General features: G+C 35.5%; 1 protein-coding gene across 10 annotated transcripts in view; it reads right to left on the bottom strand.

Moving 5' to 3' along the window:
- Positions 1–21,189, bottom strand: part of LOC136029188 (spectrin beta chain-like) — a 134,010-nt gene that overhangs the window by 100,230 nt on the left and 12,591 nt on the right. For all 10 annotated transcript variants that reach the window (XM_065707321.1, XM_065707317.1, XM_065707314.1 and 7 more), the window contains exons 2-3: positions 10,167–10,331; positions 4,320–4,471 (exon numbers count right to left, since the gene is read on the bottom strand). In XM_065707321.1, the coding sequence (XP_065563393.1) occupies positions 4,320–4,471; positions 10,167–10,299 (285 nt within the window). In that variant the 5' untranslated portion in view covers positions 10,300–10,331. The remainder of the gene's footprint in view (positions 1–4,319; positions 4,472–10,166; positions 10,332–21,189) is intronic.

Genomic DNA, 21,189 nt, shown 5'->3' with positions numbered 1-21,189 from the left:
TTTGGTCACTTAAAACTGCTTCTAAACAACCGGCGGTTTGTAGATCGGTAGCAGTGTGAGATTGAAATCTGAAACTTCTTTTCGGTATGGAGATCATGAAACAGAGAGGAACAGTTTACAAAATTCCATGTCATTCTCCAAACAAAAGAAATATTTCATTTTCCTCGCCTACCAAATGGCATAAATGAGCAGCATAACGAAGGTACCCAAACTTAAAGAACAAGCTTTATAGAGATTAGTCAGAATCGCGTGGGACATGGAATTATCTCTAGAAGGTCAGAGACATAAAATAACAATAACTAGAATCATTTTTGGAGGATCAATTTGGAAATACCTAATTTTATTCTGGTTTATCGACTTCTCCTGAAACAGTGTACGCATATGAAGCTAGGGACCAGAAATAGGCTGAAATTACTCCAGCGAGCATCCGACTACTTACCTGGGGAGAAGAGAAACGGTTTTTTTTCTGGATTCTTCTGATTTGCACACCTACGAGAAAGGGCTGTGAGGTCTCACCAAAACATTACGAAAAATAAAAGCTGTTTTCCGACTTGTGCTTTTGGAGTGTCCCAGCATAGTCCAACCTCTGACGAGATGACAGGTGAGTCCCTAAATTCTTTTCATGAGGGTACCTACCACATGAGATACTCATACGTCGGCCAAACTCAGTGTAGCATGCAGGAACAAGTGTGCTAGATATACCTTTTGGTATCAGAATTCAACCAACATCCAGGGTAGATGAAAAGAGGGGGTGGGGGCTCTCAATTCAAGGCACCAAGACACATAGAGGAGTGATTGTCGGGTTTATTTTTTAATTTCAATTAGACTAATGTTACGCCCAAACCTTAAAATATAGAAAACAGGAGAAAGATTCGAGTACAAAATGATTGTTTACTCCGTAGCGTTCGGCACTTTTCCAATTATTTCTACAATCAAGATACCAGAACCAAGTTCTGAGGCTAAAGAATGACATCATGTTGGCACGCGATTTAGGAAAGAACTTCTGCAATGAGAGGCCAAGCCGTCATTTCATTTATGATCATTCAAAGCATACTTCAGACATATTAATGGAAAAGTAACATCAAACAGTTCGTGATAAGAAACTGTATGAAAGGACCGACTCGAGCAAATAGTAAGTAAACCCTAAACAAAGGAATTTTGATAGCAAGATATACATATATAAAAAATCGAATTTTTTGGTGATTCTTAAATATAATAAATCGGTGAAGCTTTAAGTTATCCACCAAAATTTACAAGCCTGAGAAATTTCGGTCCAAAGATTAATGATTGATGAATTTCGCTCCAATGGTTAAAGATTTTGTTGAAAAATAACACCGTCAATCTCAGAAAATCAGAGAACCCTCTTACTGAGAAGAAACATCAGAAATGTGTTTTTATTTGTTTGTTGTTTTTTTGTCAGGGATAATTGTATCAGGTTATTAGTCCTAGAAAAAAGGAAAAAGGCTCATTCGAAATTAAAAGTTCTATTACCTTCTTTGCGTAGCCTCCCCCCCCCTCCCTCTTGGACCTCAGTTTGTCCCCAGCTTAAATTTAGGCTAGTTCCTGCAAAAAAAAAAATCTTGTCAAAAATTAAGATAAGCCTGCAAAATTCAAGTATCCAGTGAAACAGGTCAGTTTTCTTTAGTAAATTAAATTAAAAAAACTAGTTTTTTTAACTGAAAGTAAGGAGCGACATTAAAAATTAAAACGAAAAGAAATTACTCCGTGTATGAAAGGGGCTGTTCGCTTCTCAACGCCCCACTCTTTACGCTAAAGATTGACTCTTTCTGTCAATTCTACTTTAGTAAACATTAAAAAACTTTAGCGTAAAGAGCGGGGCGTTGAGAAGGGAACAGTAGTTTTTTTAGAAACCTAGTTTTTTTTAGAAAACTAGAAAAACTAGTTTTTTTTTATTTAATTTATGAACGTTTTTTAATTAATGCATGATTGATTTTGGCTCTCCTCACATAAATTAATAATATGAAATTTGCATATTAATTCTTTTTTTGGCTCAATGGCTTTCTCTTAGTTTTGATCAGACGATTTTGAGAAAAAGGAGTGGGGGAGGAGGCCTAGTTGTCCTCCAATTTTTCAGTTACTTAAAAAAAAATTACACGTAACTTAAGAATTAACTTACGTAACGACCTTGTATATTCGTATAATTTTATTGTGTATATGAGGGGGTTTGTCCCCTTGTTAATACCTCACTCTTTTCACTAAAGCTTAAATTTTGTCCTAGTTCTTGGAGAATGACCCCTGAATCAGAAAGGCTGAAGAATAAATAGTTGAAATTACTAAAAATATTTTGGAGTACAAAGCTAGGTATTTAAGAGGAGAAGAACCCTCATATGCGTAATAATCTCTGTTCGTTTTTAATGCTGCTCCTTACTTTCAGTAGAAAAAACTTTTCCTATTTATTTTTTCATTGTTTTTTTATAATAATGCTAGAAAATCATGCGTCCCCTTCATTCAATTTCTCTTTCCCCATGACAAATTCCTCCAGGGAAAGATCCTCCCACGTAGCCCCCTCCCCTCAACACCCTTCACAACCAAAAATCCCCCTGAAAACGTCTGTACACTTCCCAATAATCATTACTGTGTGAGAATAAGTCATCCCCAAAGACATAATTATTAAGCTTTCGACTATGCTGAAGAAAATGGCTATCTCAAATTTGTATCTGTTGACTTTGGGGAAAAAATGAGCGTGGGAGGGGGTCAAGGTGCCCTCCAATTCTTTGGTCACTTAAAAAGGGCACTAGAACTTTAATTTCCGTTAGAATGAGCCCTCTTGCGACATTCTAGGACCACTTGGTCGATACGATGACCCCTGGAAAAAAAAATATAAACATGCACCCGTGATCGGTCTTCTGGCAAAAACTGCGAAGTTCCACCTTTTTGTAGATAGGAGCTTGAAACTTTTACAATAGGGTTCTCTGATACACTGAATGCGATGGTGTGATTTTCGTTAAGATTTTAGGACTTTTAGGGGATGTTTCCACCTATTTTCCAAAATAAGACAAATTTTCTCAGGCTCTTAGCTTTTAATAGGCAAGACTAAATTTGATGAAACTTACATATTTAAAATCAGCATAAAATCTGATTATAAATCAGAATTAAGATTTTAAGCATAAAAATCAGAAGCCCCATAGTACAAAACTGTTCAAGTAGATCGGAAGCGAAACATTTTAACCCCCTTCCCCTAAACTCAAAACTTGAAGGTCCTTGTCTACCCCTAAAGACTCCCTCAAAGTTGCAAACTCCACACCTTCCCCCAGCCACCCAGAGATATAGTATCTTTCAATTTACTGCTTTCCCCTCCCCCTGGCCAAAATTAGAGGTCAATTTGACCCCTCTCAATCCCTGTAAAGATTCAACTATGATCCCACAGGCCTATGCTAAGATATTGCAGAGAAGATATCTTAAAACGCAGGCGTAGATAAAGTCTGTTGATGCTCACGCGTGTAATTTCAAAGGTACAACCTTGGGAAGCTCTGGAAAATCTTGGCCTGGAAAATAATCTCCAAGATTACCAAGCTGACAAGACAACCAAGACCGAGCATGCCCTCTTTTCTACTAAAACCTGTCTGTGAACAATCGAAAAATTTGACATAATTTAAGCCCATTGCCCTTAAGGCAGCGACGGTTATGTCCACCTCACAGACATACTTATCAGATCTTTCGACAATACCGAATAAAATGGCTGTCTCAAATTTTTATTCGATACTATTGGGTTCACGTGGATTCTTGGGGGTAAAAGGGGGACTGAAGGGGAGCTGGCTACCCTTCGACCATTTTTAGTCCTTGAAAGGGCACTAGAAATTCTTTCATCAAATGAGCTTCCTCCTACGTTTATACGATCACGCCTCCCATACGAAGCAGTCGCGAAAAAAAAGAAAGACAGATGTCTCAACACTAGCACGCTGACTTTCGTTCAGTGTATTGAATGTTTGCCAAATGTGAATGCTTCCAGTAATCCACGCAAATTGTAAAACAATTAAGATCTTTCAAAATGGTGATTTTAGCGGACATTTATTCTGTTCGCTTAGCGGATATTTTTTTTTTCCGATGTTTGAAAACCGGTTTGCTGATTTCAATTTCTGCACTTTCGAGTAAACACTTCTGTTGTATTCTTTACCACTTACCTAAATTAGACAACAGAACTTCAAAAAACAACAACAAAGAATTCTTCCTCATTTATTTAAAAAAGAGAAAGAATCCTATTTTTGATGTGAAAAAGCGATAAAAAAGACAACTTAAAAATTTCGTATAAGCTGATCATAAATTAAAACTCAGCTACACCAGAATAATAAATAACTTACCAATCTCTCACCGGATAGCACCTCCAGTAGTTTAATAAGATTTTTTCCATCTCTCAAGTCTGAATATAAGTCCGCAATTTTGCTGTTTACGCGAATAAGGTGGGAGTTGACCCATTTCTGAAAAGTTTTCTTTTGGACACTTTCACGTTCATCTGGAACATAGAACACAGTTAGGAATAACAAAAAATTTGAACATAGAGTTAAGAAGGAATTAAAACAGAACATCAGTTTGGATCAACCCTATCATGGCTAATTTGATACCAGCATTTCCTCTCTGGTCTTGAATTGTCAAATAAAATATCGTGTATGATTCTCTCGGATCCTTTTTTCTTCTCTCTTCTTTTTCCCGATCCCAAGATCCAAACAGGAGGCTTTCAAATTAAGAAGCAATTTGTAGTAAGTAAACATCTAGTTTAGACAAAAAAAAAGGTTAAAGGAAGTACGGAAATTAGGTTGGTTGAGTCGAAGTCAGCAATTAAAAAGGCAGAGACCATAAATTTCAATTCTATCCCGCGTCGCCAAAAATTTCTTATCTCCTTTACAGGCACCCTTGCACTTCTGAGTCATCGTCAAATTGTTAAAATTCGCTTATATAATTACGCGTTAATAAATATTTTTGATCTTAATTAATTTAAAGAATCTTTTTCTGAAATGTTTTAAAACAAAGTTTTCAAAATTTAGTACAGAGCCATTTTATAACCTAAAACAAGAAAAAAAAATCATATAATAAATCAAATTTAAAACACACAGAAGTTATTATGAGTAAATAAGTTAAAGCCAAAACAAAACAAAAACTAAAATAAAGAATCACATCAAACTTGCTGCTATGGATAAATAGATGAAACCTAAAATGAACAAAAAGTACAATGAATATACAAGCCAAACGTAAAACGAGCAAAACTTGTCAAATGAGAGTGGAACTACCACCCCCTTATACAGGGAGTCATTCGCACTGGCAGGACAAAAAAAGTTAAGTATTTCCTTTCACTGAACAAGACATATTAAGAGTCCTGGCCGATCAAAAAAAGCTGTGACCATTTTCCGGGAGAAATAAAGTTGTTGTTTTTTATGTGCATAAGCGTCCCCTTGACCCCAGCACCTACATATATAAATTTCAAGCTTTTCAGAGGAACTGTTGGCTCTTTTTAGGACGAGCCAAAAATTTTGGACAGAAAACTGTGTAGATCCTCTATTACCCTCCCCAAAATGCAAATAAAGTCCCCTTTTCCTCCTTCCCCAATACTGTCCAAGCGTCAACCTCGACCCCCCAAGCTGTTGCCGGTACATTACCGATGTGCCAGTTTGATAGTCTGGGGACAAACAATGTTTTTCGGTTTACCTCGCTACTTAACTTTGGAAAAAGTCCCACAACGGATAATAGTGAAGTTTTTTAGACAAACGGAGAAGAATATTTTTTGTCATTCCACAAACATAAAATTTGAAGTCCCCATATCCTGTCCGAAAATTTAATAAATTTTCTTCCCTAAACTGCCTTTGATGACTTCTCCAAGTCTAACCACTGCGGTCCTATTCCCCCTGACATTCACAGAAATATTCGACTCGATAGCCCAATCCGTTCCCGAAATATTGCAGATAGTTTCAAACTTAGGTGTATTTTGATTTAGACATTTTGTGTTTGGTATAACATTGTTGCAATAGCGCTACTCTTTCTTCGCTGATTAAGCAGCGGCCTCCACTGTAAAATATTAGCGTTTGCCGTTCGCTATTGTAAAAAGTAACGGGATATATAAAGTGGGCTGCCTATTTAATCGTCCGGGGAAGGGGTAGAGTGAAGAAATTCACCTTTAGGAACGAGATAAGAACGTATTTATGATTGTTTTAAAGTAAATTTTCGAAATCTTCAACGTTTTCTTCGATTGTCTGGTCTTAAACTTTACCCGCTTTTCTTCGGAACAATAGATTCAAATATTTTACAAATAAATCTACTTAACTTTGCTAAGAAAATACATATTGCTTAAATAGAATTAACACAACAAGATTTATTGAATCGTTTAATTTGATTACTTCTCAAAATATGCAAGTTTTTCTTAGCGAAATTCAAAGTTTGGATCTTTTTTATTTCTCTCAATTACGCTATCCACGTACTCTGTTTTGCCAAAATTTTTCTTTTTACCAATATGCTACGTTATCCAATTATAATTAAAAGAATTTCTATTGGTATACATAATCAACACTAAAAGATCTATTGAAAATTGGCACTTGATTACCTCTCAAAATGTGCAAAAAACTCTCGTAAAATTCGACGTCGGGATTGTTTGTATTCTTCTCAAATAAGTTACCCGCATTCTCGTCTTTTCCTTGGAAAAGAATTGTTTCATATTTTAATTTTTCCTTCTTATCGCTATTTTCCTCAAAGTTCTTAAGCAAATCTCTAGATCTCTTAATTTCAGGTTTATGAATCGTTTCGAAATAATTCAAGCTTTTTCTTCTTTTAATTATTTCAGAACCGTGTTTCCTAAGTTTTGGCTCAATTTCAATTGTGCCATAGATTACATCATTATCAATGCTTGATCTGCCTTGTGAATTTAAATTAGACACTAAAGGCCATTTTCTATTCATGGGCGATCGATATTGTTTAGGTCGTGCATCTTGCGAATTAGGAATGTTTTTAAGAAAAACGCTTCTTCCATCTTCATTTGAAGGGTGCACCAAATTATTATTGATCAGTTCTAAACTTTGCTTGTCCTCCTCGCCTTTCTTTCGTTTAAAGTCAACTATAGAACATCGGTTTATATAGGTATCGATCGAAAACACTGGGACTGTTTCTACAGTAAAATTTTTTGAAGTTTGTTTCTGGTGTGAAGACTGAGATATCGCCTTGGAAACAGGGATTTCCGTCAAATTCGTCACAGATGACTTAATTCCACAATTAGCAGGTATAGGCACTAAAACCTTCGAAGACTCTTGAAAAGTGTGTCGCCGAGATCTTAATTTTTTAGAATCAGTGGACGCATGTGGGACTGACTCATTAGGGGGCATGCTTTCGGTATTAGAAAATCGTTCTTCGTAAGTTGAAAGTCGAAATAGAGGCCTCTGCTTTAGCATATTTCTACCTTCAACCTTTGTTCTCATAATAGGAGATTCGTTTTCCATTAAAGTTTCTGTGCTATCATTTGAGAACTCTACAGCGTCACAGCGCTGTAGTGTCGATTTTTTTCCGGCAGATCGCTTTCTAAGCTTGATCTCGCCTTTTGGATCGGAATTTTTGTTAATTGTCGACATACCCACATTTTCATTTTGTCCAAGAGGTATAGCCTTCGCAATATATTTGTTACTAGAAAATAATTCTGAATGTTCTAGGCTATTAGACGCTCCAAAGTCAACAATACAGATTTCTGATTTTGAGTTTGCTTCCTCTGTGTCATAAGCAACAAATTCCGGATTTAGAATCTGACCGATATTCAACACATCGTCCATTTGCTTTCTCTTGGCCACATTTTCTTGTGAAATACACCAAATCGATTCATTTGCTACAGAATCATTAGCAGCATTATTAACCTCTTGACGTTTACTATTACAATCTACTGGTGTAGTATTTTCCGATACCAAAGGATTATTGGATCCAAGATCAACTTTTTCAATTCCATCTGTTTCCTCGCTAGTAAATTTAAATCCCGATTCAAGTTCCATGTATCCTGCGTCGCTAAGGAAGGGCTCCGATTCACTACAGCTATCATTAAAGGATAAGTATGGAGTTTTTATTTGGATTTCCACATTATTAGAAGTAAACTCTATGTTTTTACGAGGAGGAAAATTTAACAAAGGATTGATAACAGGTTCCGATAAATCATGAAAACTATCAATTTTCATATTATTTTGAACTAGCTCTTCTTCCTGCCAATACTCTCCCTGGGGAGAAGCCTCGATTAAGTCAGCACTTTCTGAGACTTCTGAAAAGCATACAGGAATTTCGCTTTGCTTAAAAACGATCGAATCAATAAAGTCGTACTTTTTCTGCTGGGGTAATTTATTATCTGTAAGTCTACCATTTAAGCCATTGTCGCTTAAGTTACAATTTTTCTCTAACACAAAGGCGTGACTTGAAATATCTTCGGGGAGACTAGCAGAGTTTTTACACTCTGGAAGAATATACTCAAACACAACTTCCGACTGACCGTCCTCAACTATTTCATCAACAATAGCTGCTTGTTTCTGTTCATCTTGCTTCTCTGCATTGAAGTCATTTACTTCACGGCTTGGCCTCCGTCGGAAGTTTCTTGTGACGACATGAACTTTATCGACATTGGGAGCTAGTACTGCTGGATCTATACAATTTAAATCTATGCTAGATGATGCCAAAGTGTTCTGAAGATTGGAAAGTCTCACTATTTCATCTTCAGATATCTTGTTTTCTTCAGTAAGTAAATGATCGATTTGAGTCAAATAATTTCGATACAATTTATTTACAGGTTCAGTAATACTTGTAGGATGTTCTGGTTTTTCAAAAGAACACACACGGGCAAAGCCAGTTTTTGGTTTCTGAATAACTAACTTGGTATTATCCTTAGGATGGCTTTCACTGACCAGTTTAGCAACATCTCTATAAGCATCTGCAACACTAAATAATTCAATCGGCAAACTTGAATCAATATTTTCCATACTAAGAGGATTCATTTCTTTACAATAAATACTTTTTCAAGACTTAATTTTGACACTGCTAATTAAAAAAAACTGAATTTTAGTTCACTAACAATCCTTCTTGACAGTTATGCACAAAGTATCCTATATGATCACTGGTTATAAAATAATGTCAACAGCGAATATGCTTATGAGTAAACCAACAAAATGGATCCGATTGAAACATATCTAGAAATCAGTAAACCGCAAGTGGAAGCCCACATCCTCAAAACGCCAGAGCATGAAGCTTAACTCCAAGACCCTTATCTGAACACCAACTTCCCTTTCAAATTTTACCTTAAATACAAAAATCTAGAAACGAACTTCAGTCATAGAAATTCTTTTAAATTAAAAACATAGTTTTCTTAATTGATGAAAAATAAGACAAAATAGTGACACAAAATTCTGGTAAGATTGTTATAATGTCTTCTTATATTGTAGCCTTTTTTCAGGTTGGGCTGCAAAAACAATAATTGAAACAGAATAGCGATTGTACTACTCTAATATATGAATATACACGGATTCAACATTTAGAGGAATGAGGGTCAGAGGTGTTTTAGTAGAGAAGGGAGTAGAAAAGACAGAAAAATACATTTTTAAGGTCATCTTTCTATTCATTCTCTCCACCCTACTGGCCCTTCATTTTACCGAAGGGGGGAGTTGGGACACATCATTTTAAAATTAATAATATTCCAATATTATGAAAATAAATATTAACAGATTCTTTAAAACTCTCAGCCCATTTTATAGGGACTCAACCCATCAAGTTCCTTTTTGTGGGTTGCTCTAGCCCTATCCCAAAGTTGGAGACTAGAAATGTATGTCATGTATGTTACTAGAGATATAGTTGAAAAATTTCTAGACATATATAAAGATATAGCCTTCTTAAACCTTCTTCGTTACCTTTTAATTATTAAACTTTAAAGGATAAAAATTTCAAACAAAATTATGACGTTAAAATAAAGTTAAAATAATGCACCCAAAATGGAATATTCTAGAATATTCTATCACATAATAGTCTACTTGAATATAACTCTTCAGCAAAACTCCCTATCTGCCTCCTCTTTTTAATTCTACAGCATTTTCTTCATAAAGCAAAAGGGTTCCCAAAATGAAAAGAAAAACATAACTTAAAGACAGATTAATGTTATTTAGTTATAGTTTCTCGGTTTTAGAATTTAAGAAACTACTAAGAGGGATAAACTGTACCTGCAAGAGCTTTAATGCGAGATCGTTCAAACAATCTAGATGATGAGTTTCCCCCGTCACATTCGTAGTCTTCAATAACCTCCTGCTGAGTAATAGGGTCCCACCTTGGACCGACACTAATCTCCGTCGTCATGACGGCTTCTCCCAATATCACTCACTTGGTTCCTGCAAATAAATAAAATGATATGCTATCAATTATGAAGAATATGTTCCAATTTAAAATAGACAACTTCAATCTTTTCGCTGAGTAAAAAAAAGATCCAAAAAACATTTTTGGCCAGGTGTAACCAAGGGAGGGGCATGGACACCCGCCAAGAATATGGAAAGACAAAAATAACTTTATTTTTTATAACTTTATGGTTTTTAACTTTAGAAGGGTCTTTGCCCGAGGCACCTATCCTCTTGCCCTTTCATGTGAGCAATTTTGCTGGAATCACCCTAAAAAGCGTTCAAAAAACTTCCCTGTCACTGCTACACCTAATACTACTAACAACTCGTCGCATTACAAAGCAGTTTATCAGCAGTTCCTATTTAACAGAATAGTAATTTATAAATACCAAACCAAAATTTTGAAACTTTGAAAAGATTAGGAATTCCCTCAAAATGAAGTCAAATCAAAATGAAAGCGGCATTGTCAAAATCACTATTGCCGAATAATCCAAAACTGAAGACTTTCAGTCCTCAGCCTTGAACAATGAGGAAAAACCATATTTTCCAGAGGAGGAGACACATCAGTGTCTGATATGTCTCCTCTTTTCCCCGATTGTTCCCCAGGAGCGATTGTACTGAGCCAAAGTTAGTATATGCATTCCAAACAATACTCCTCAACCTCCAGGAGCGATTGTACTGAGCCAACGTTAGTATATGCATTCCAAACAATACTCCTCAACCTATGATTCAGCTTTTAGAGGCGTCCATCCCCATTCTTTTCCTTTCTATAGAGCATTCAACTTTGTAAACTTGGACAAACTATATGTTTTTCGTATATTTTTTAGTTTCGCGAGTTCCATTTAGTTTAGTATTATTATATATTTACAAGCGACTATTGGAAAGGTGGGGGGGGGGGTGTTTTATAAGATGGTAAAGGTTCAAACAGATAGCCAAAAAAAAATACAAAATCCGTGTGATTCACTGCTCGTTGTTCTATCTAAATATAATAAAAATACTTTTCGTCGCAAATATTGACCGATAAGTCTGAAAAAAAATTCTCTGATAAAATAAATAAAAAACATTTCCAGACAAACATCTTTTGGTACTAATATGTAATAGCAGCCCGACTCAAGAAGTGAAGTTAGGTTAATCCTTGTGATATTTACCAAAACATGATGAAGATACAATACTTTACAAACAAGTTTGGGCTATATATTTGCATATTAGGGGGGGGTAAGGGTAAAATATAGCGGTCTGCATGGAAAATGCATTAGCTACAATTATTCTGCATATTATCAAGTGAGAATTGTTTTCTAACTTCACGCTATACAAATACTTTAACCCACCCTCCAGTCCCCAAATGTACAAATATATAGTCCAAATTATGTAGGCCTAAGTCTAATGCGTTCTGTCACTCGCCATTTTTTTTTCCACGGAAGCTGATTGTCTCTTAATACAGACATATGAAACCGGTTTGACCTCGAGTTTTACATAGCGTAACTCTTGAGTGGGGTCGCTATAACAAATAAGTACCCATTTTTAATTACATACAGAACTAAAAAGTTGAGTTGGGTGAATCAAACTCAGACATTTTCAGGAATTGATGTTTTATCTATTTTGCCTGGCTCGGCAACTTTCTTTAAAATATAGAAGTATGTCATAAAGCCATTGTTTAAATAAGAGACAGACGCTATACGTTTGAACTGAGATATTGTTTTGTCTGTCACTATTTTGATAAACTATGCATGTTTTAGCCACTTTGACAAATTTCTTCCCCATCCCATGTGCATATGTCTGATAAAGGACTTTTCTAATAGCCCAAAGAAAAAAACTAACTCTTTTGGAATAAGTGGAGTACATGATTTTGATGAATGTCTGTGTAAGGAATTAAGGAACGCAAACCCAATTATAAGCTGCGCAAGTTGTGCAACATTTCTTTATCAAACAGTTCGTGGTAACGAACTGTAGTAAGGAGCGACCCTGCTCCATAGAAACCAAAACTCTAAAAAAAATGGAATTTTAATACCAATAGCTACATCAAAAGGATCGCATTTTAATGCTGATTTTGAATATATAAGTTTCATCAAGTTTAGTCTTACGCACAAAAAGTTACGAGCCTGAGAAAATTTGTGTTATTTTAGAAAATAGGGGGAAACACCCCTAAAAGTCATTGAATCTTAACGAAAATTACGCCATCAGATTCAGCGTATCAGAGAAACCTACTGTAGAAGCTTCAAGCTCCTATCTACAAAAATGTGGAATTTTGTATTTTTTGCCAGAAGGCAGATCACGGATGCGTGTTTATTTGTTTGTTGTTTTTTTTCTTTTCTTTTTCCCAGGGGTGATCGTATCGACCCAGTTGTCCTAGAATGTTGCGAGAGGGCTCATTCTAACGGAAATGAAAAGTTCTAGTGCCCTTTTTAAGAGACCAAAAAAATTGGAGGGCACCTAGGCCCCCTCCCACGCTCATTATTTTCCCAAAGTCAACGGATAAAAATTCTGAGATAGCCATTTTATTCAGCGTAGTCGAAAAATCTTATAGCTATGTCTTTGGAGACGACTTACTCCTCCACAGTCCCCGTTGGAGGGGCTACAAGTTACAAACTTTGACCAGTGCTTACATATAGTAATGGTTATTGGGAAGTGTACAGGTGTTTTCAGGAGGATTTATTGGTTGGGGGAGGGGTTGAGAAGAGGGGGATATACTGGGGGAACTTTCCATCGAGGAATTGGTCATGGGGGAAGAAAATTTCCATGAATAGAGCGCAGGATTTACTAGCATTATTTAAAAAAAAACAATGAAAAAATAAATATGAAAAAGTTTTTTCAGCTGGAAGTAAGGAGCAGCGTTAACACTTAAAACGAACAGAAATTATTACCCATATGAGGGGCTCACCTCCTCCTAATACCTCGCTCTTTACGCTAAAGTATTTTTAGTAATGTCAACTATTTATTCTACGGCTTTTGTGATTCAGGGGTCATTCTTAATGAATTGGGACAGAATTTAAGATTTAGTGTAAAGAGAGAGGTACTGACGAGGGGGCGAGCCCTCTCATATGTGTAATAAAAACATGAGAAAAATTCTTTACGTAAGCTAGTTTATAAGTTACGTATATCTTTTACTAATAAAAAGATTCGTAAAAAATTAAAAGTTCTATTTGCCTTTTTAATTAACCAAAAAATTGGAGGGCAACTATGCCTCCTCTCCCGCTCTTTTTTTCTCAAAATCATTCGATCAAAATTATGAGAAAGTCATTTAGCCAAAAAAAAAAAAATGCAAATTTCGTTTTAATTATTTCTCTGCAGAGAGCCAAAATCAAAATATGCATTGATTCAAAAACGTTCAGAAATTGAATAAAAAAACGTTTAATAAAAAGAAATTTAATAAAAATTTAATAAAAAGTTTTTTCAACTGAAAGTAAGGAGCGACATTAAAACTTAAAACGAACAGAAATTACTTCGTATATGAAAGGGGATGCTTCCTCATCAACGCCCTGCTCTTTACGCTAAAGTTTTTTACTGTTTTAAAAAGAAGAGTTGAGAGAAAGAGTCAAACTTTAGCGTAAAGAGCGGGGCGTTGATGAGGAAGCAGCCCCTTTCATATACGAAGTAATTTCTGTTCGTTTTAAGTTTCAATGTCGCTCCTTACTTTCAGTTGAAAAAACTTGTTTTTTTTAATACAATAAGAGTTAACCTGGTACTTGTGTATTATTCAGAACATACTCTATAAGGGAAGCTAGGTTCTTTCGCGAAACAAACTACGATGCAGGTACATTTTAATTAAATATGTAATATATAGAGGTGGCTAGGTTAGGTTAAGTTAGTTATTTGATAAAGTCATGCTGTGTCCATTGACGCACTGTTTTGTTGTGGGCAACAACCCCTTATCCTGGGAAAATATAATTGCCTCTTTTTCAGTCTTTGGCAAATCCCAAATCTTCATTTCAAAATCCATGTTCAGACACTATCTTCTATCACTATGCATAGCAAGCTAAATTGAGTTTTGTCTTTGTGGCTATGTAACCGGATTTTCTCAGCAAAATTGATATATTGAGTTTTGTCTTTGTGGCTAAGAAATCGGATTTTCTCAGCAAAATTCTTGAGTGAGTTTTGAATAATGAACAAGCACCAAATATTTAATTAAAATGTACCTGCATCGTAGTTTGTTTCACGAAAGAACCTAACTTCACATATCGAGTGTGTTCTGAATAATACAAAAGTACAGTTAACCTTATATGTGGCATAAAAATATGCAACACGTTACTCGAGAGCGCTATTTTCTAAATGATTAAATTTTATCTGCAACTTTTCAAAGAAACCGGTGTTAATACACACCTTACGACTCTTACTCTTTCTACGCGAATTAAATAAAAAAAAACTGCAAGTAAGGAGCGACATTAAAACTAAAAACGAACAGAAATTATTCCGTATATGAAAGGGGTTGTCCCCTCCTCAACACCTCGCTCTATAAGCTAAACTTTGACTGTTTCTCAAAACCCTACTTTTTAAAGCACTAAAAAACCTTAGCGTAAAGAGGCGTTGAGGAGGGGACAACCCCTTTCATATACGGAATAATTTCTGTTCGTTTTAAGCTTTAATGTCGCTCCTTACTTGCAGTTGAAAGAATTGTTTTTTTATTTAATTTCTGAACGTTTTTTAATTAATTCATGTTTTGATTTTGGCTCACCTTATAGGAATAATTAAAATTAAATTTGCATATTAACTTTTTTTGCTAAATGGCTTTCTCATAGTTTTTTATTAGTAATAAATATACGTAACTTGCAAATTAACTTACGTAACAAAATTCTATATTTGTATATTTTTATTACGTATAAGAGGGGGTTTTCCCTCTCATCAATACCTCGCTCTTTACACTATAGCTTCGATTTGGTCCCAATTCTTTAAGAATGATCCCTGAATCACAAAGGCCGTAGAATAAATAGCTGAAATTACAAAAAATACTTTAGCGTATAGAGTGAGGCATTGTGGAGGAGAGGACCCTCCTTATATACACAATAATTTCTGTTCATTTTAGGTTCTAATGCTGCTCCTTACTTTCACCTAAAAAAAAAAACTTTTTTTTTATAGATTTTCTCATTTCTTTTTAAACAATGCTAGAAAATCCTGCAGCCCCTTCATGGAAATTTTCTTCCTTCATGATAAATTCCTCGATGGAAAGATCCTCCCACGTAACCTCCTCCCCCGACCCCCCTTTAACGTGAAAAAGTCCCTCTGAAAACGTCTGTACTCGTCCCAATAACCATTATTATATGTAAACAAAGGTCAAAGTTTGTAACTTGCAGCCCCTCCCCCGGGGACTGTGGGGGATTAAGTCATTCCGAAAAACATAACTATTAGGTTTTTCGACTATGCCGAACAAAATGGCTATCTCAAAATTTTGATCCAGTGACTTTAGGAAAAGAGCGTGGGAGGAGGCCTAGGTGGCCTCCAATTTTTTGGTCATTTAAAAGAGGCACTAGAAGTTTTAATTCCCGTTAGAATGAGCCCTCTTGTGACATTCTAGGACTACTGGGTCGATACGATCACCCCTGGGAAAGAAAAAATAAATAAATAAACACGCATCTGTGATCTGTATTCCGACAAAAATATAAACACGGCTTCACCCGTTGTGGCATATTTTTTTTATTGAAAAATCTATTAAATCATGAAAACTGCCCCACTTAAGCAAGGCTAGAAGCTTTTTAGAGAAAAAAAGAACGCGCGAAGTTAGATTTACGATATAGATTTGAATAGTTGAATATTGGCAAGCAGTTTAAGAAACAAACCTATAGCAACAACCTGTCTCACCTGTGCGCAAAGAAGGTGCGTGTTGTGTTTCATACCATAGTCATAACAGTCCATCGGGGTTTTTCAAAATAGTTTATTCATTGCCTTCAATTAAATACCAAAAGTCATCACAGAAATGAATAGCCTTGTTTATACTTCCTATTTCTATTATATAAAGAAATAAAAAAAAAAATAGCATCCTAGTATCTGCAGAAAAGACTCCTTTTCCTTGGCATATTTTGATAAATGGGGCAAATAACATTTAATAAGATATAACGGCTCACTAGCCAAAACCCATTTTGGTTACCTATCTCCGCTCTCTCGGGCCATCGACGCATGAATTGACAATCGTTTTAATCAACAAGTGCTCTACATAGTCTAAATTCAAAAAAATGCATATTCCTAAATTTACCGAATAATCATAAAAATATCTAAAGCAATGTCATATGATGGTACAATCTCTCGGGGACGCATGTATAGTGGACTGAAAGTACAGCCTCCCACCCCCTGGAAACCTAAATTTTCTTTAATTTTTGGGCTCTTTTTATTGAAATAAATTATTTTTTATTACTGCCTCCCCAAGATAATGTTTTACTATTGGGCCAACATTTATGTGGACCACATTTCCACATTTACCAAGAGACCCCCCCCCCCTCCAGCCTTTAACCAAATTCTTATTTCGTCTGTACACTTATTTTATATTTACATCGACTCTGTAGTCAACAAACGCTAGCTTTACCCAAAAAGGATTACATTCTCAATATTTGTACTACGGCCGAAAGGGAGTAATGCTGTACGGGGCGGAGATGAAAAAACTATTCATCTTGGTTAAAGTAGCATCTAGGGGGCCATTTCCCCCTTTTTTGTAATTTAATCAATCGTTTGACCCTAAAATAGCAAATCGAATGAAGTGATATAATAAGTGAAACTTGAAACGGATAGGAATCATTATGAATGAACAACTGAAACCGGAAAAGTGCAGAAATTAAAATGAATAATTAAACTAGATCTAAAAGCAACAGAAATTATGAAAAGGTGCATGGTAACGAACAGTAAGTAAGGAGTGACACGACCCAATAGTAACCAAAAGTCTAAAAAACAGAATGCCTGGTTTTCAAAAAAGGAGGAAACGTCCCCAAAATTAAATACATCTTAATTAAAATCGAACCATCAGATTCAGCATATCAGAGAACCCCACTGTAGAGGTTTCAAGCTCTCATCTACAAAATGCGGAGTTTAGTAGTTTTCGCCAGAAAAAAGATCGCTGAAGCGTGTTTTGTTTGTTAGTTGTTTTTTTTTTTTTTTTTTCTCAGAGGTGATTGTATTGAATCAATGGCCTTAGAAGATCGAAAGTTGGATCATTGCAACGGGAATCGAAAGTTCTAGTGCTCTTTTTAAGTGACTAAAAGAACTGAAGGGCAACTATTCCTATTACCCCACTCCATTTTCCCCTAAGACATTCAACCAAATTTTGGGATAACCAGATGATACAGCATAGTAGAAATAACTACGCATTTTCCGATACCATTGACCACTCAAGTTCCTGGGGAACGGACTGAAAGTTACGCAATTTGCCCACTGTTAACGTATAGAATTTGGTATTGGAAATATACAAAAAAAAATAGGGGGCATGGAGAGGAGATTTGCTTGGGGGAAGGAGATTTTCCACGGGAAGATTTTCCAGAGGAAATTTTACGTGGGGGAAGGGAAGGAGATTTCTTGTCTGATTTGAAAAACGGTAAAAAAAAACTATATAAATAAAACAAGTTTTGTTTTCAACTGAGTGTAAGGAGCAACATTAAAACTTCAAACGAACATAAAGTATTCCGTACATGAAGGGATATGCCCCACCCTCAAACCTCACCCTTTACGCTGAAGTTTGACTCTTTGTCACATTTCTTTAAGAAATACTGCTGAATCTCAGGGGCTGTTGAATTTAAATGAGAAGTATTCTTAGAGAACTTTAAGATTTTAGTGTAAAGGGCTAAAGTTGAGAATGGTGCAGCCTCCACCCCCCTCATACACGGAATAATTTCAGTTCGTTTTAAATTTGAATGTTGCTCCTTACTTTCAATTAAAAAAAAATTTGTGTTTTTTATTCATTCACAGATAGGAATGAGGCTACTGCCCCCTTAAACACTCTAAAGATTGTTTGCGCTTTACTACGGATGATTCGTATTTCGAATAGTTGTTTTTGTATGTCAACAGCAGAAATAAAAACAAAGAAAACCACAATACTGATCAAAGTAGTAAGAAACAAAATTCTTAGAATGATACGATTATGACTTTCAATATAAAATTACTATTTTAAAATTATTTTTTCCGTCAAAACCTTCGCCTTTGATTCTATTTCAATAGTGCAGAAAATTGACACTAAGACAAAAATTCAAAAACGAAGATAGATATTTTTTGAAGCGATCTGTTTAGTTTATTGAAGCAAAATTTCGGATTTGCAAATGAATAAATGATAGCCTTTAGGTGGTTTAAGGGGGCGGTAGCCGGTAGCGTCAATTCATGAAAATGTAGAAAGAGGATGTATTTTTTCGACATCTGGTGGGAATAAAACCACAATAATATAGGAATCTCAGGATTTTTAGGGGGTTCGCACTCGAAGCTTCTTCTCCTGGATACGAGCGGGAAAAAATACTCTGCTTCTTTATTTTTTTTTTCCTTCTCATACCTTTTTTTTCTTCTTATACGTTGTTAACTTGATAAATACGGCGATTTATGTTGTAGCTTATTGCAGCAACTTATTCAAGAATAGAATTCACAACTTTGACAAAAATTGGCAAAGCTCTTGACCAAAGCTTGCAGAACCGGATATCTAATAGGGAACATTCAATGTTATTTGTGGCTGGCCAGAAGAACTACATCATCCGTCGTAAGTTGCATGCTAACTGTATTTATAATTCCAACAAGCATAAATGTTACCCTATTTTTATTAAAAAAAAATGATAATTGAGTTAGTGCCAATAAAACTCAAATCGAGCAAAATTTAATAAATATATAAGAGGACTGCCGTTCACCTCGACTCCCCATAAATTGCAAGGAATATATATATATATATATATATATATATATATATATATATATATATATATATATATATATATATATATATATATATATATATATATATATATATATATATATATATATATATATATCGGCCCTCGTGAGCTGTGCTCGGCACCTTGGGCCTTCAAATTTTAGGAGCCAAGTTTAGGGGGAGATGGGAGGCTAAAATTTCCGATTAGGTAATAGCATTTAAGCAAGCGTAAACACTGCGGATCGTTATCTGTTTCAAAAAATTTATTGAGATGGAAATCTCAGGAACTATATTCCAACTATACCTCATTAAAAACAAAAAATAAATAAAAAATTGATGGCTTCGCTTGTACAGAAAGGTAGGAGGTTTTAGTTTAAAGGTAGGCCTTTAGGCTTGCACTTCCATTAGATTCCTCTTATTTTCATCGTTTTGATGAAACCGGTTTGGTTTTGTCGGCTGCTTCAATTTGCCTATTTGACAAAATTTAGCCACCTCTAAAATACATCCTTGTTCTTACTAATTAAGAGATGTTCAATTGCCAATGGAAACACGTAGGCAAGGGGGGGGACCTGTAGGTAAGGGAAACTCTGACTTAAAGAAGGTGGTCGTGTCCCGAAAATAACACGGACAAATTAAGTACTAGACATAGGATACTAACAAAGTAATATCTTGAGACATTGAGTAGGCTAATATGCACAGGCCCAAAGGTCCTACCCTGCCATGTATACATTTCCGTTGCTCAAGTTTAGACAATTTCTTACAGAGCTATAGCTCACTTTCAAGAATTGTGAACATTAGGTGGCATAGACCGCATGTGGCGAAAGAGTGAGATGCGTGGCATAAAGAGTTCCATCCGTGGCAAAAAGAAGCAACGCGTAGCGTTAGCTAGTCATGTTTGTTGGAATGAGTGGCTCTTGAAGATGTGCACTAGGTGGTGGAAAGTAGACATCCCCTCGTTTCCTATTTGATCCGGATCTGGTCCAAAAAAACGATCATACACTTGCCCGATTTGAAGTAATGAGAAGGACAATAGGTACTTCTGTACTATACGGTATACACTCGAGAATTTGGATCGCGAAGATGAGACAATAACCAGTTTTCACGGTCTTTATACCCAACAATTAACTTCGGCTCGGTGGAAAACTACATTGCAGGTATATTTTATTTAAATATTTAGTTGGTGGTTTTGGTCGGTTAGGTATTTAATATATTACGTTCTGTGCAGCCTCCCTTACCATATTTTTTGGGTTGTAGTTTTCATAATTTTGTTACTTCTGTATTGTATTTTCACCATATTTTGCTTTATTTCATTAGCCTTCACTAGCCTTCACTTCTCGAGTGTGGACCATATAATAGTGTAGCAGCGGATATTATTACACCTCTTCCACGATGTTCAAATAGAAGTGATGCTTACTTCGCCCGACAAATTAGTTGCCTATTTTAGAAACTTCATTTATTTTACCAAATAATTAATGAGTTTGGAAAAAAATTAACTTTTATCGGATATTTATGCAATTTTTTAAACAACAGCATCGGCCATTGAAAATGAGGGACGAAAAAGGACAAAGGTACTTGTATGATATAGCCCCGACCCCGCAAGTTGTTCATCCATTGACGCATTGTAGAATCGTTTTTTCGTTAGTTTCTTTCGGCTTAGCGTAAGACGAGACAAAGAAAAGTGACAGAATAGATGGTAAATATATAATTTGGGCTACATATTTGCACAATAGGGGGAGGGGTAAAAAATTTAGAAAGTGTGAAGTTAGAAAACAATTCTTACTTCATAATGTACAGAATAATTGTATCTAACACATTAGGCAAGCTATACCTGCTATACTTTACCCCCATCCTCCCCTAATGTGCAAATATATAGCCAAAATTTGTTCCTAAGTATTATGTTTTTATTATGCTTGGGTAGGCTATTTTTCATTAGGATTGAGCGTCAGAGAAATAGGTTCTACTTAGATAGAGAATATTAGGTCGGCGCTATATCACACAAGTACCAGGGTGAAAAATGTGATAACGACTGGTCAAAAT

The sequence above is a fragment of the Artemia franciscana genome, chromosome 7 (genome assembly GCF_032884065.1).
Source record: "Artemia franciscana chromosome 7, ASM3288406v1, whole genome shotgun sequence".
Lineage (NCBI taxonomy): Eukaryota > Metazoa > Arthropoda > Branchiopoda > Anostraca > Artemiidae > Artemia > Artemia franciscana.
This window is presented reverse-complemented; position numbering and strand designations above follow the sequence as displayed.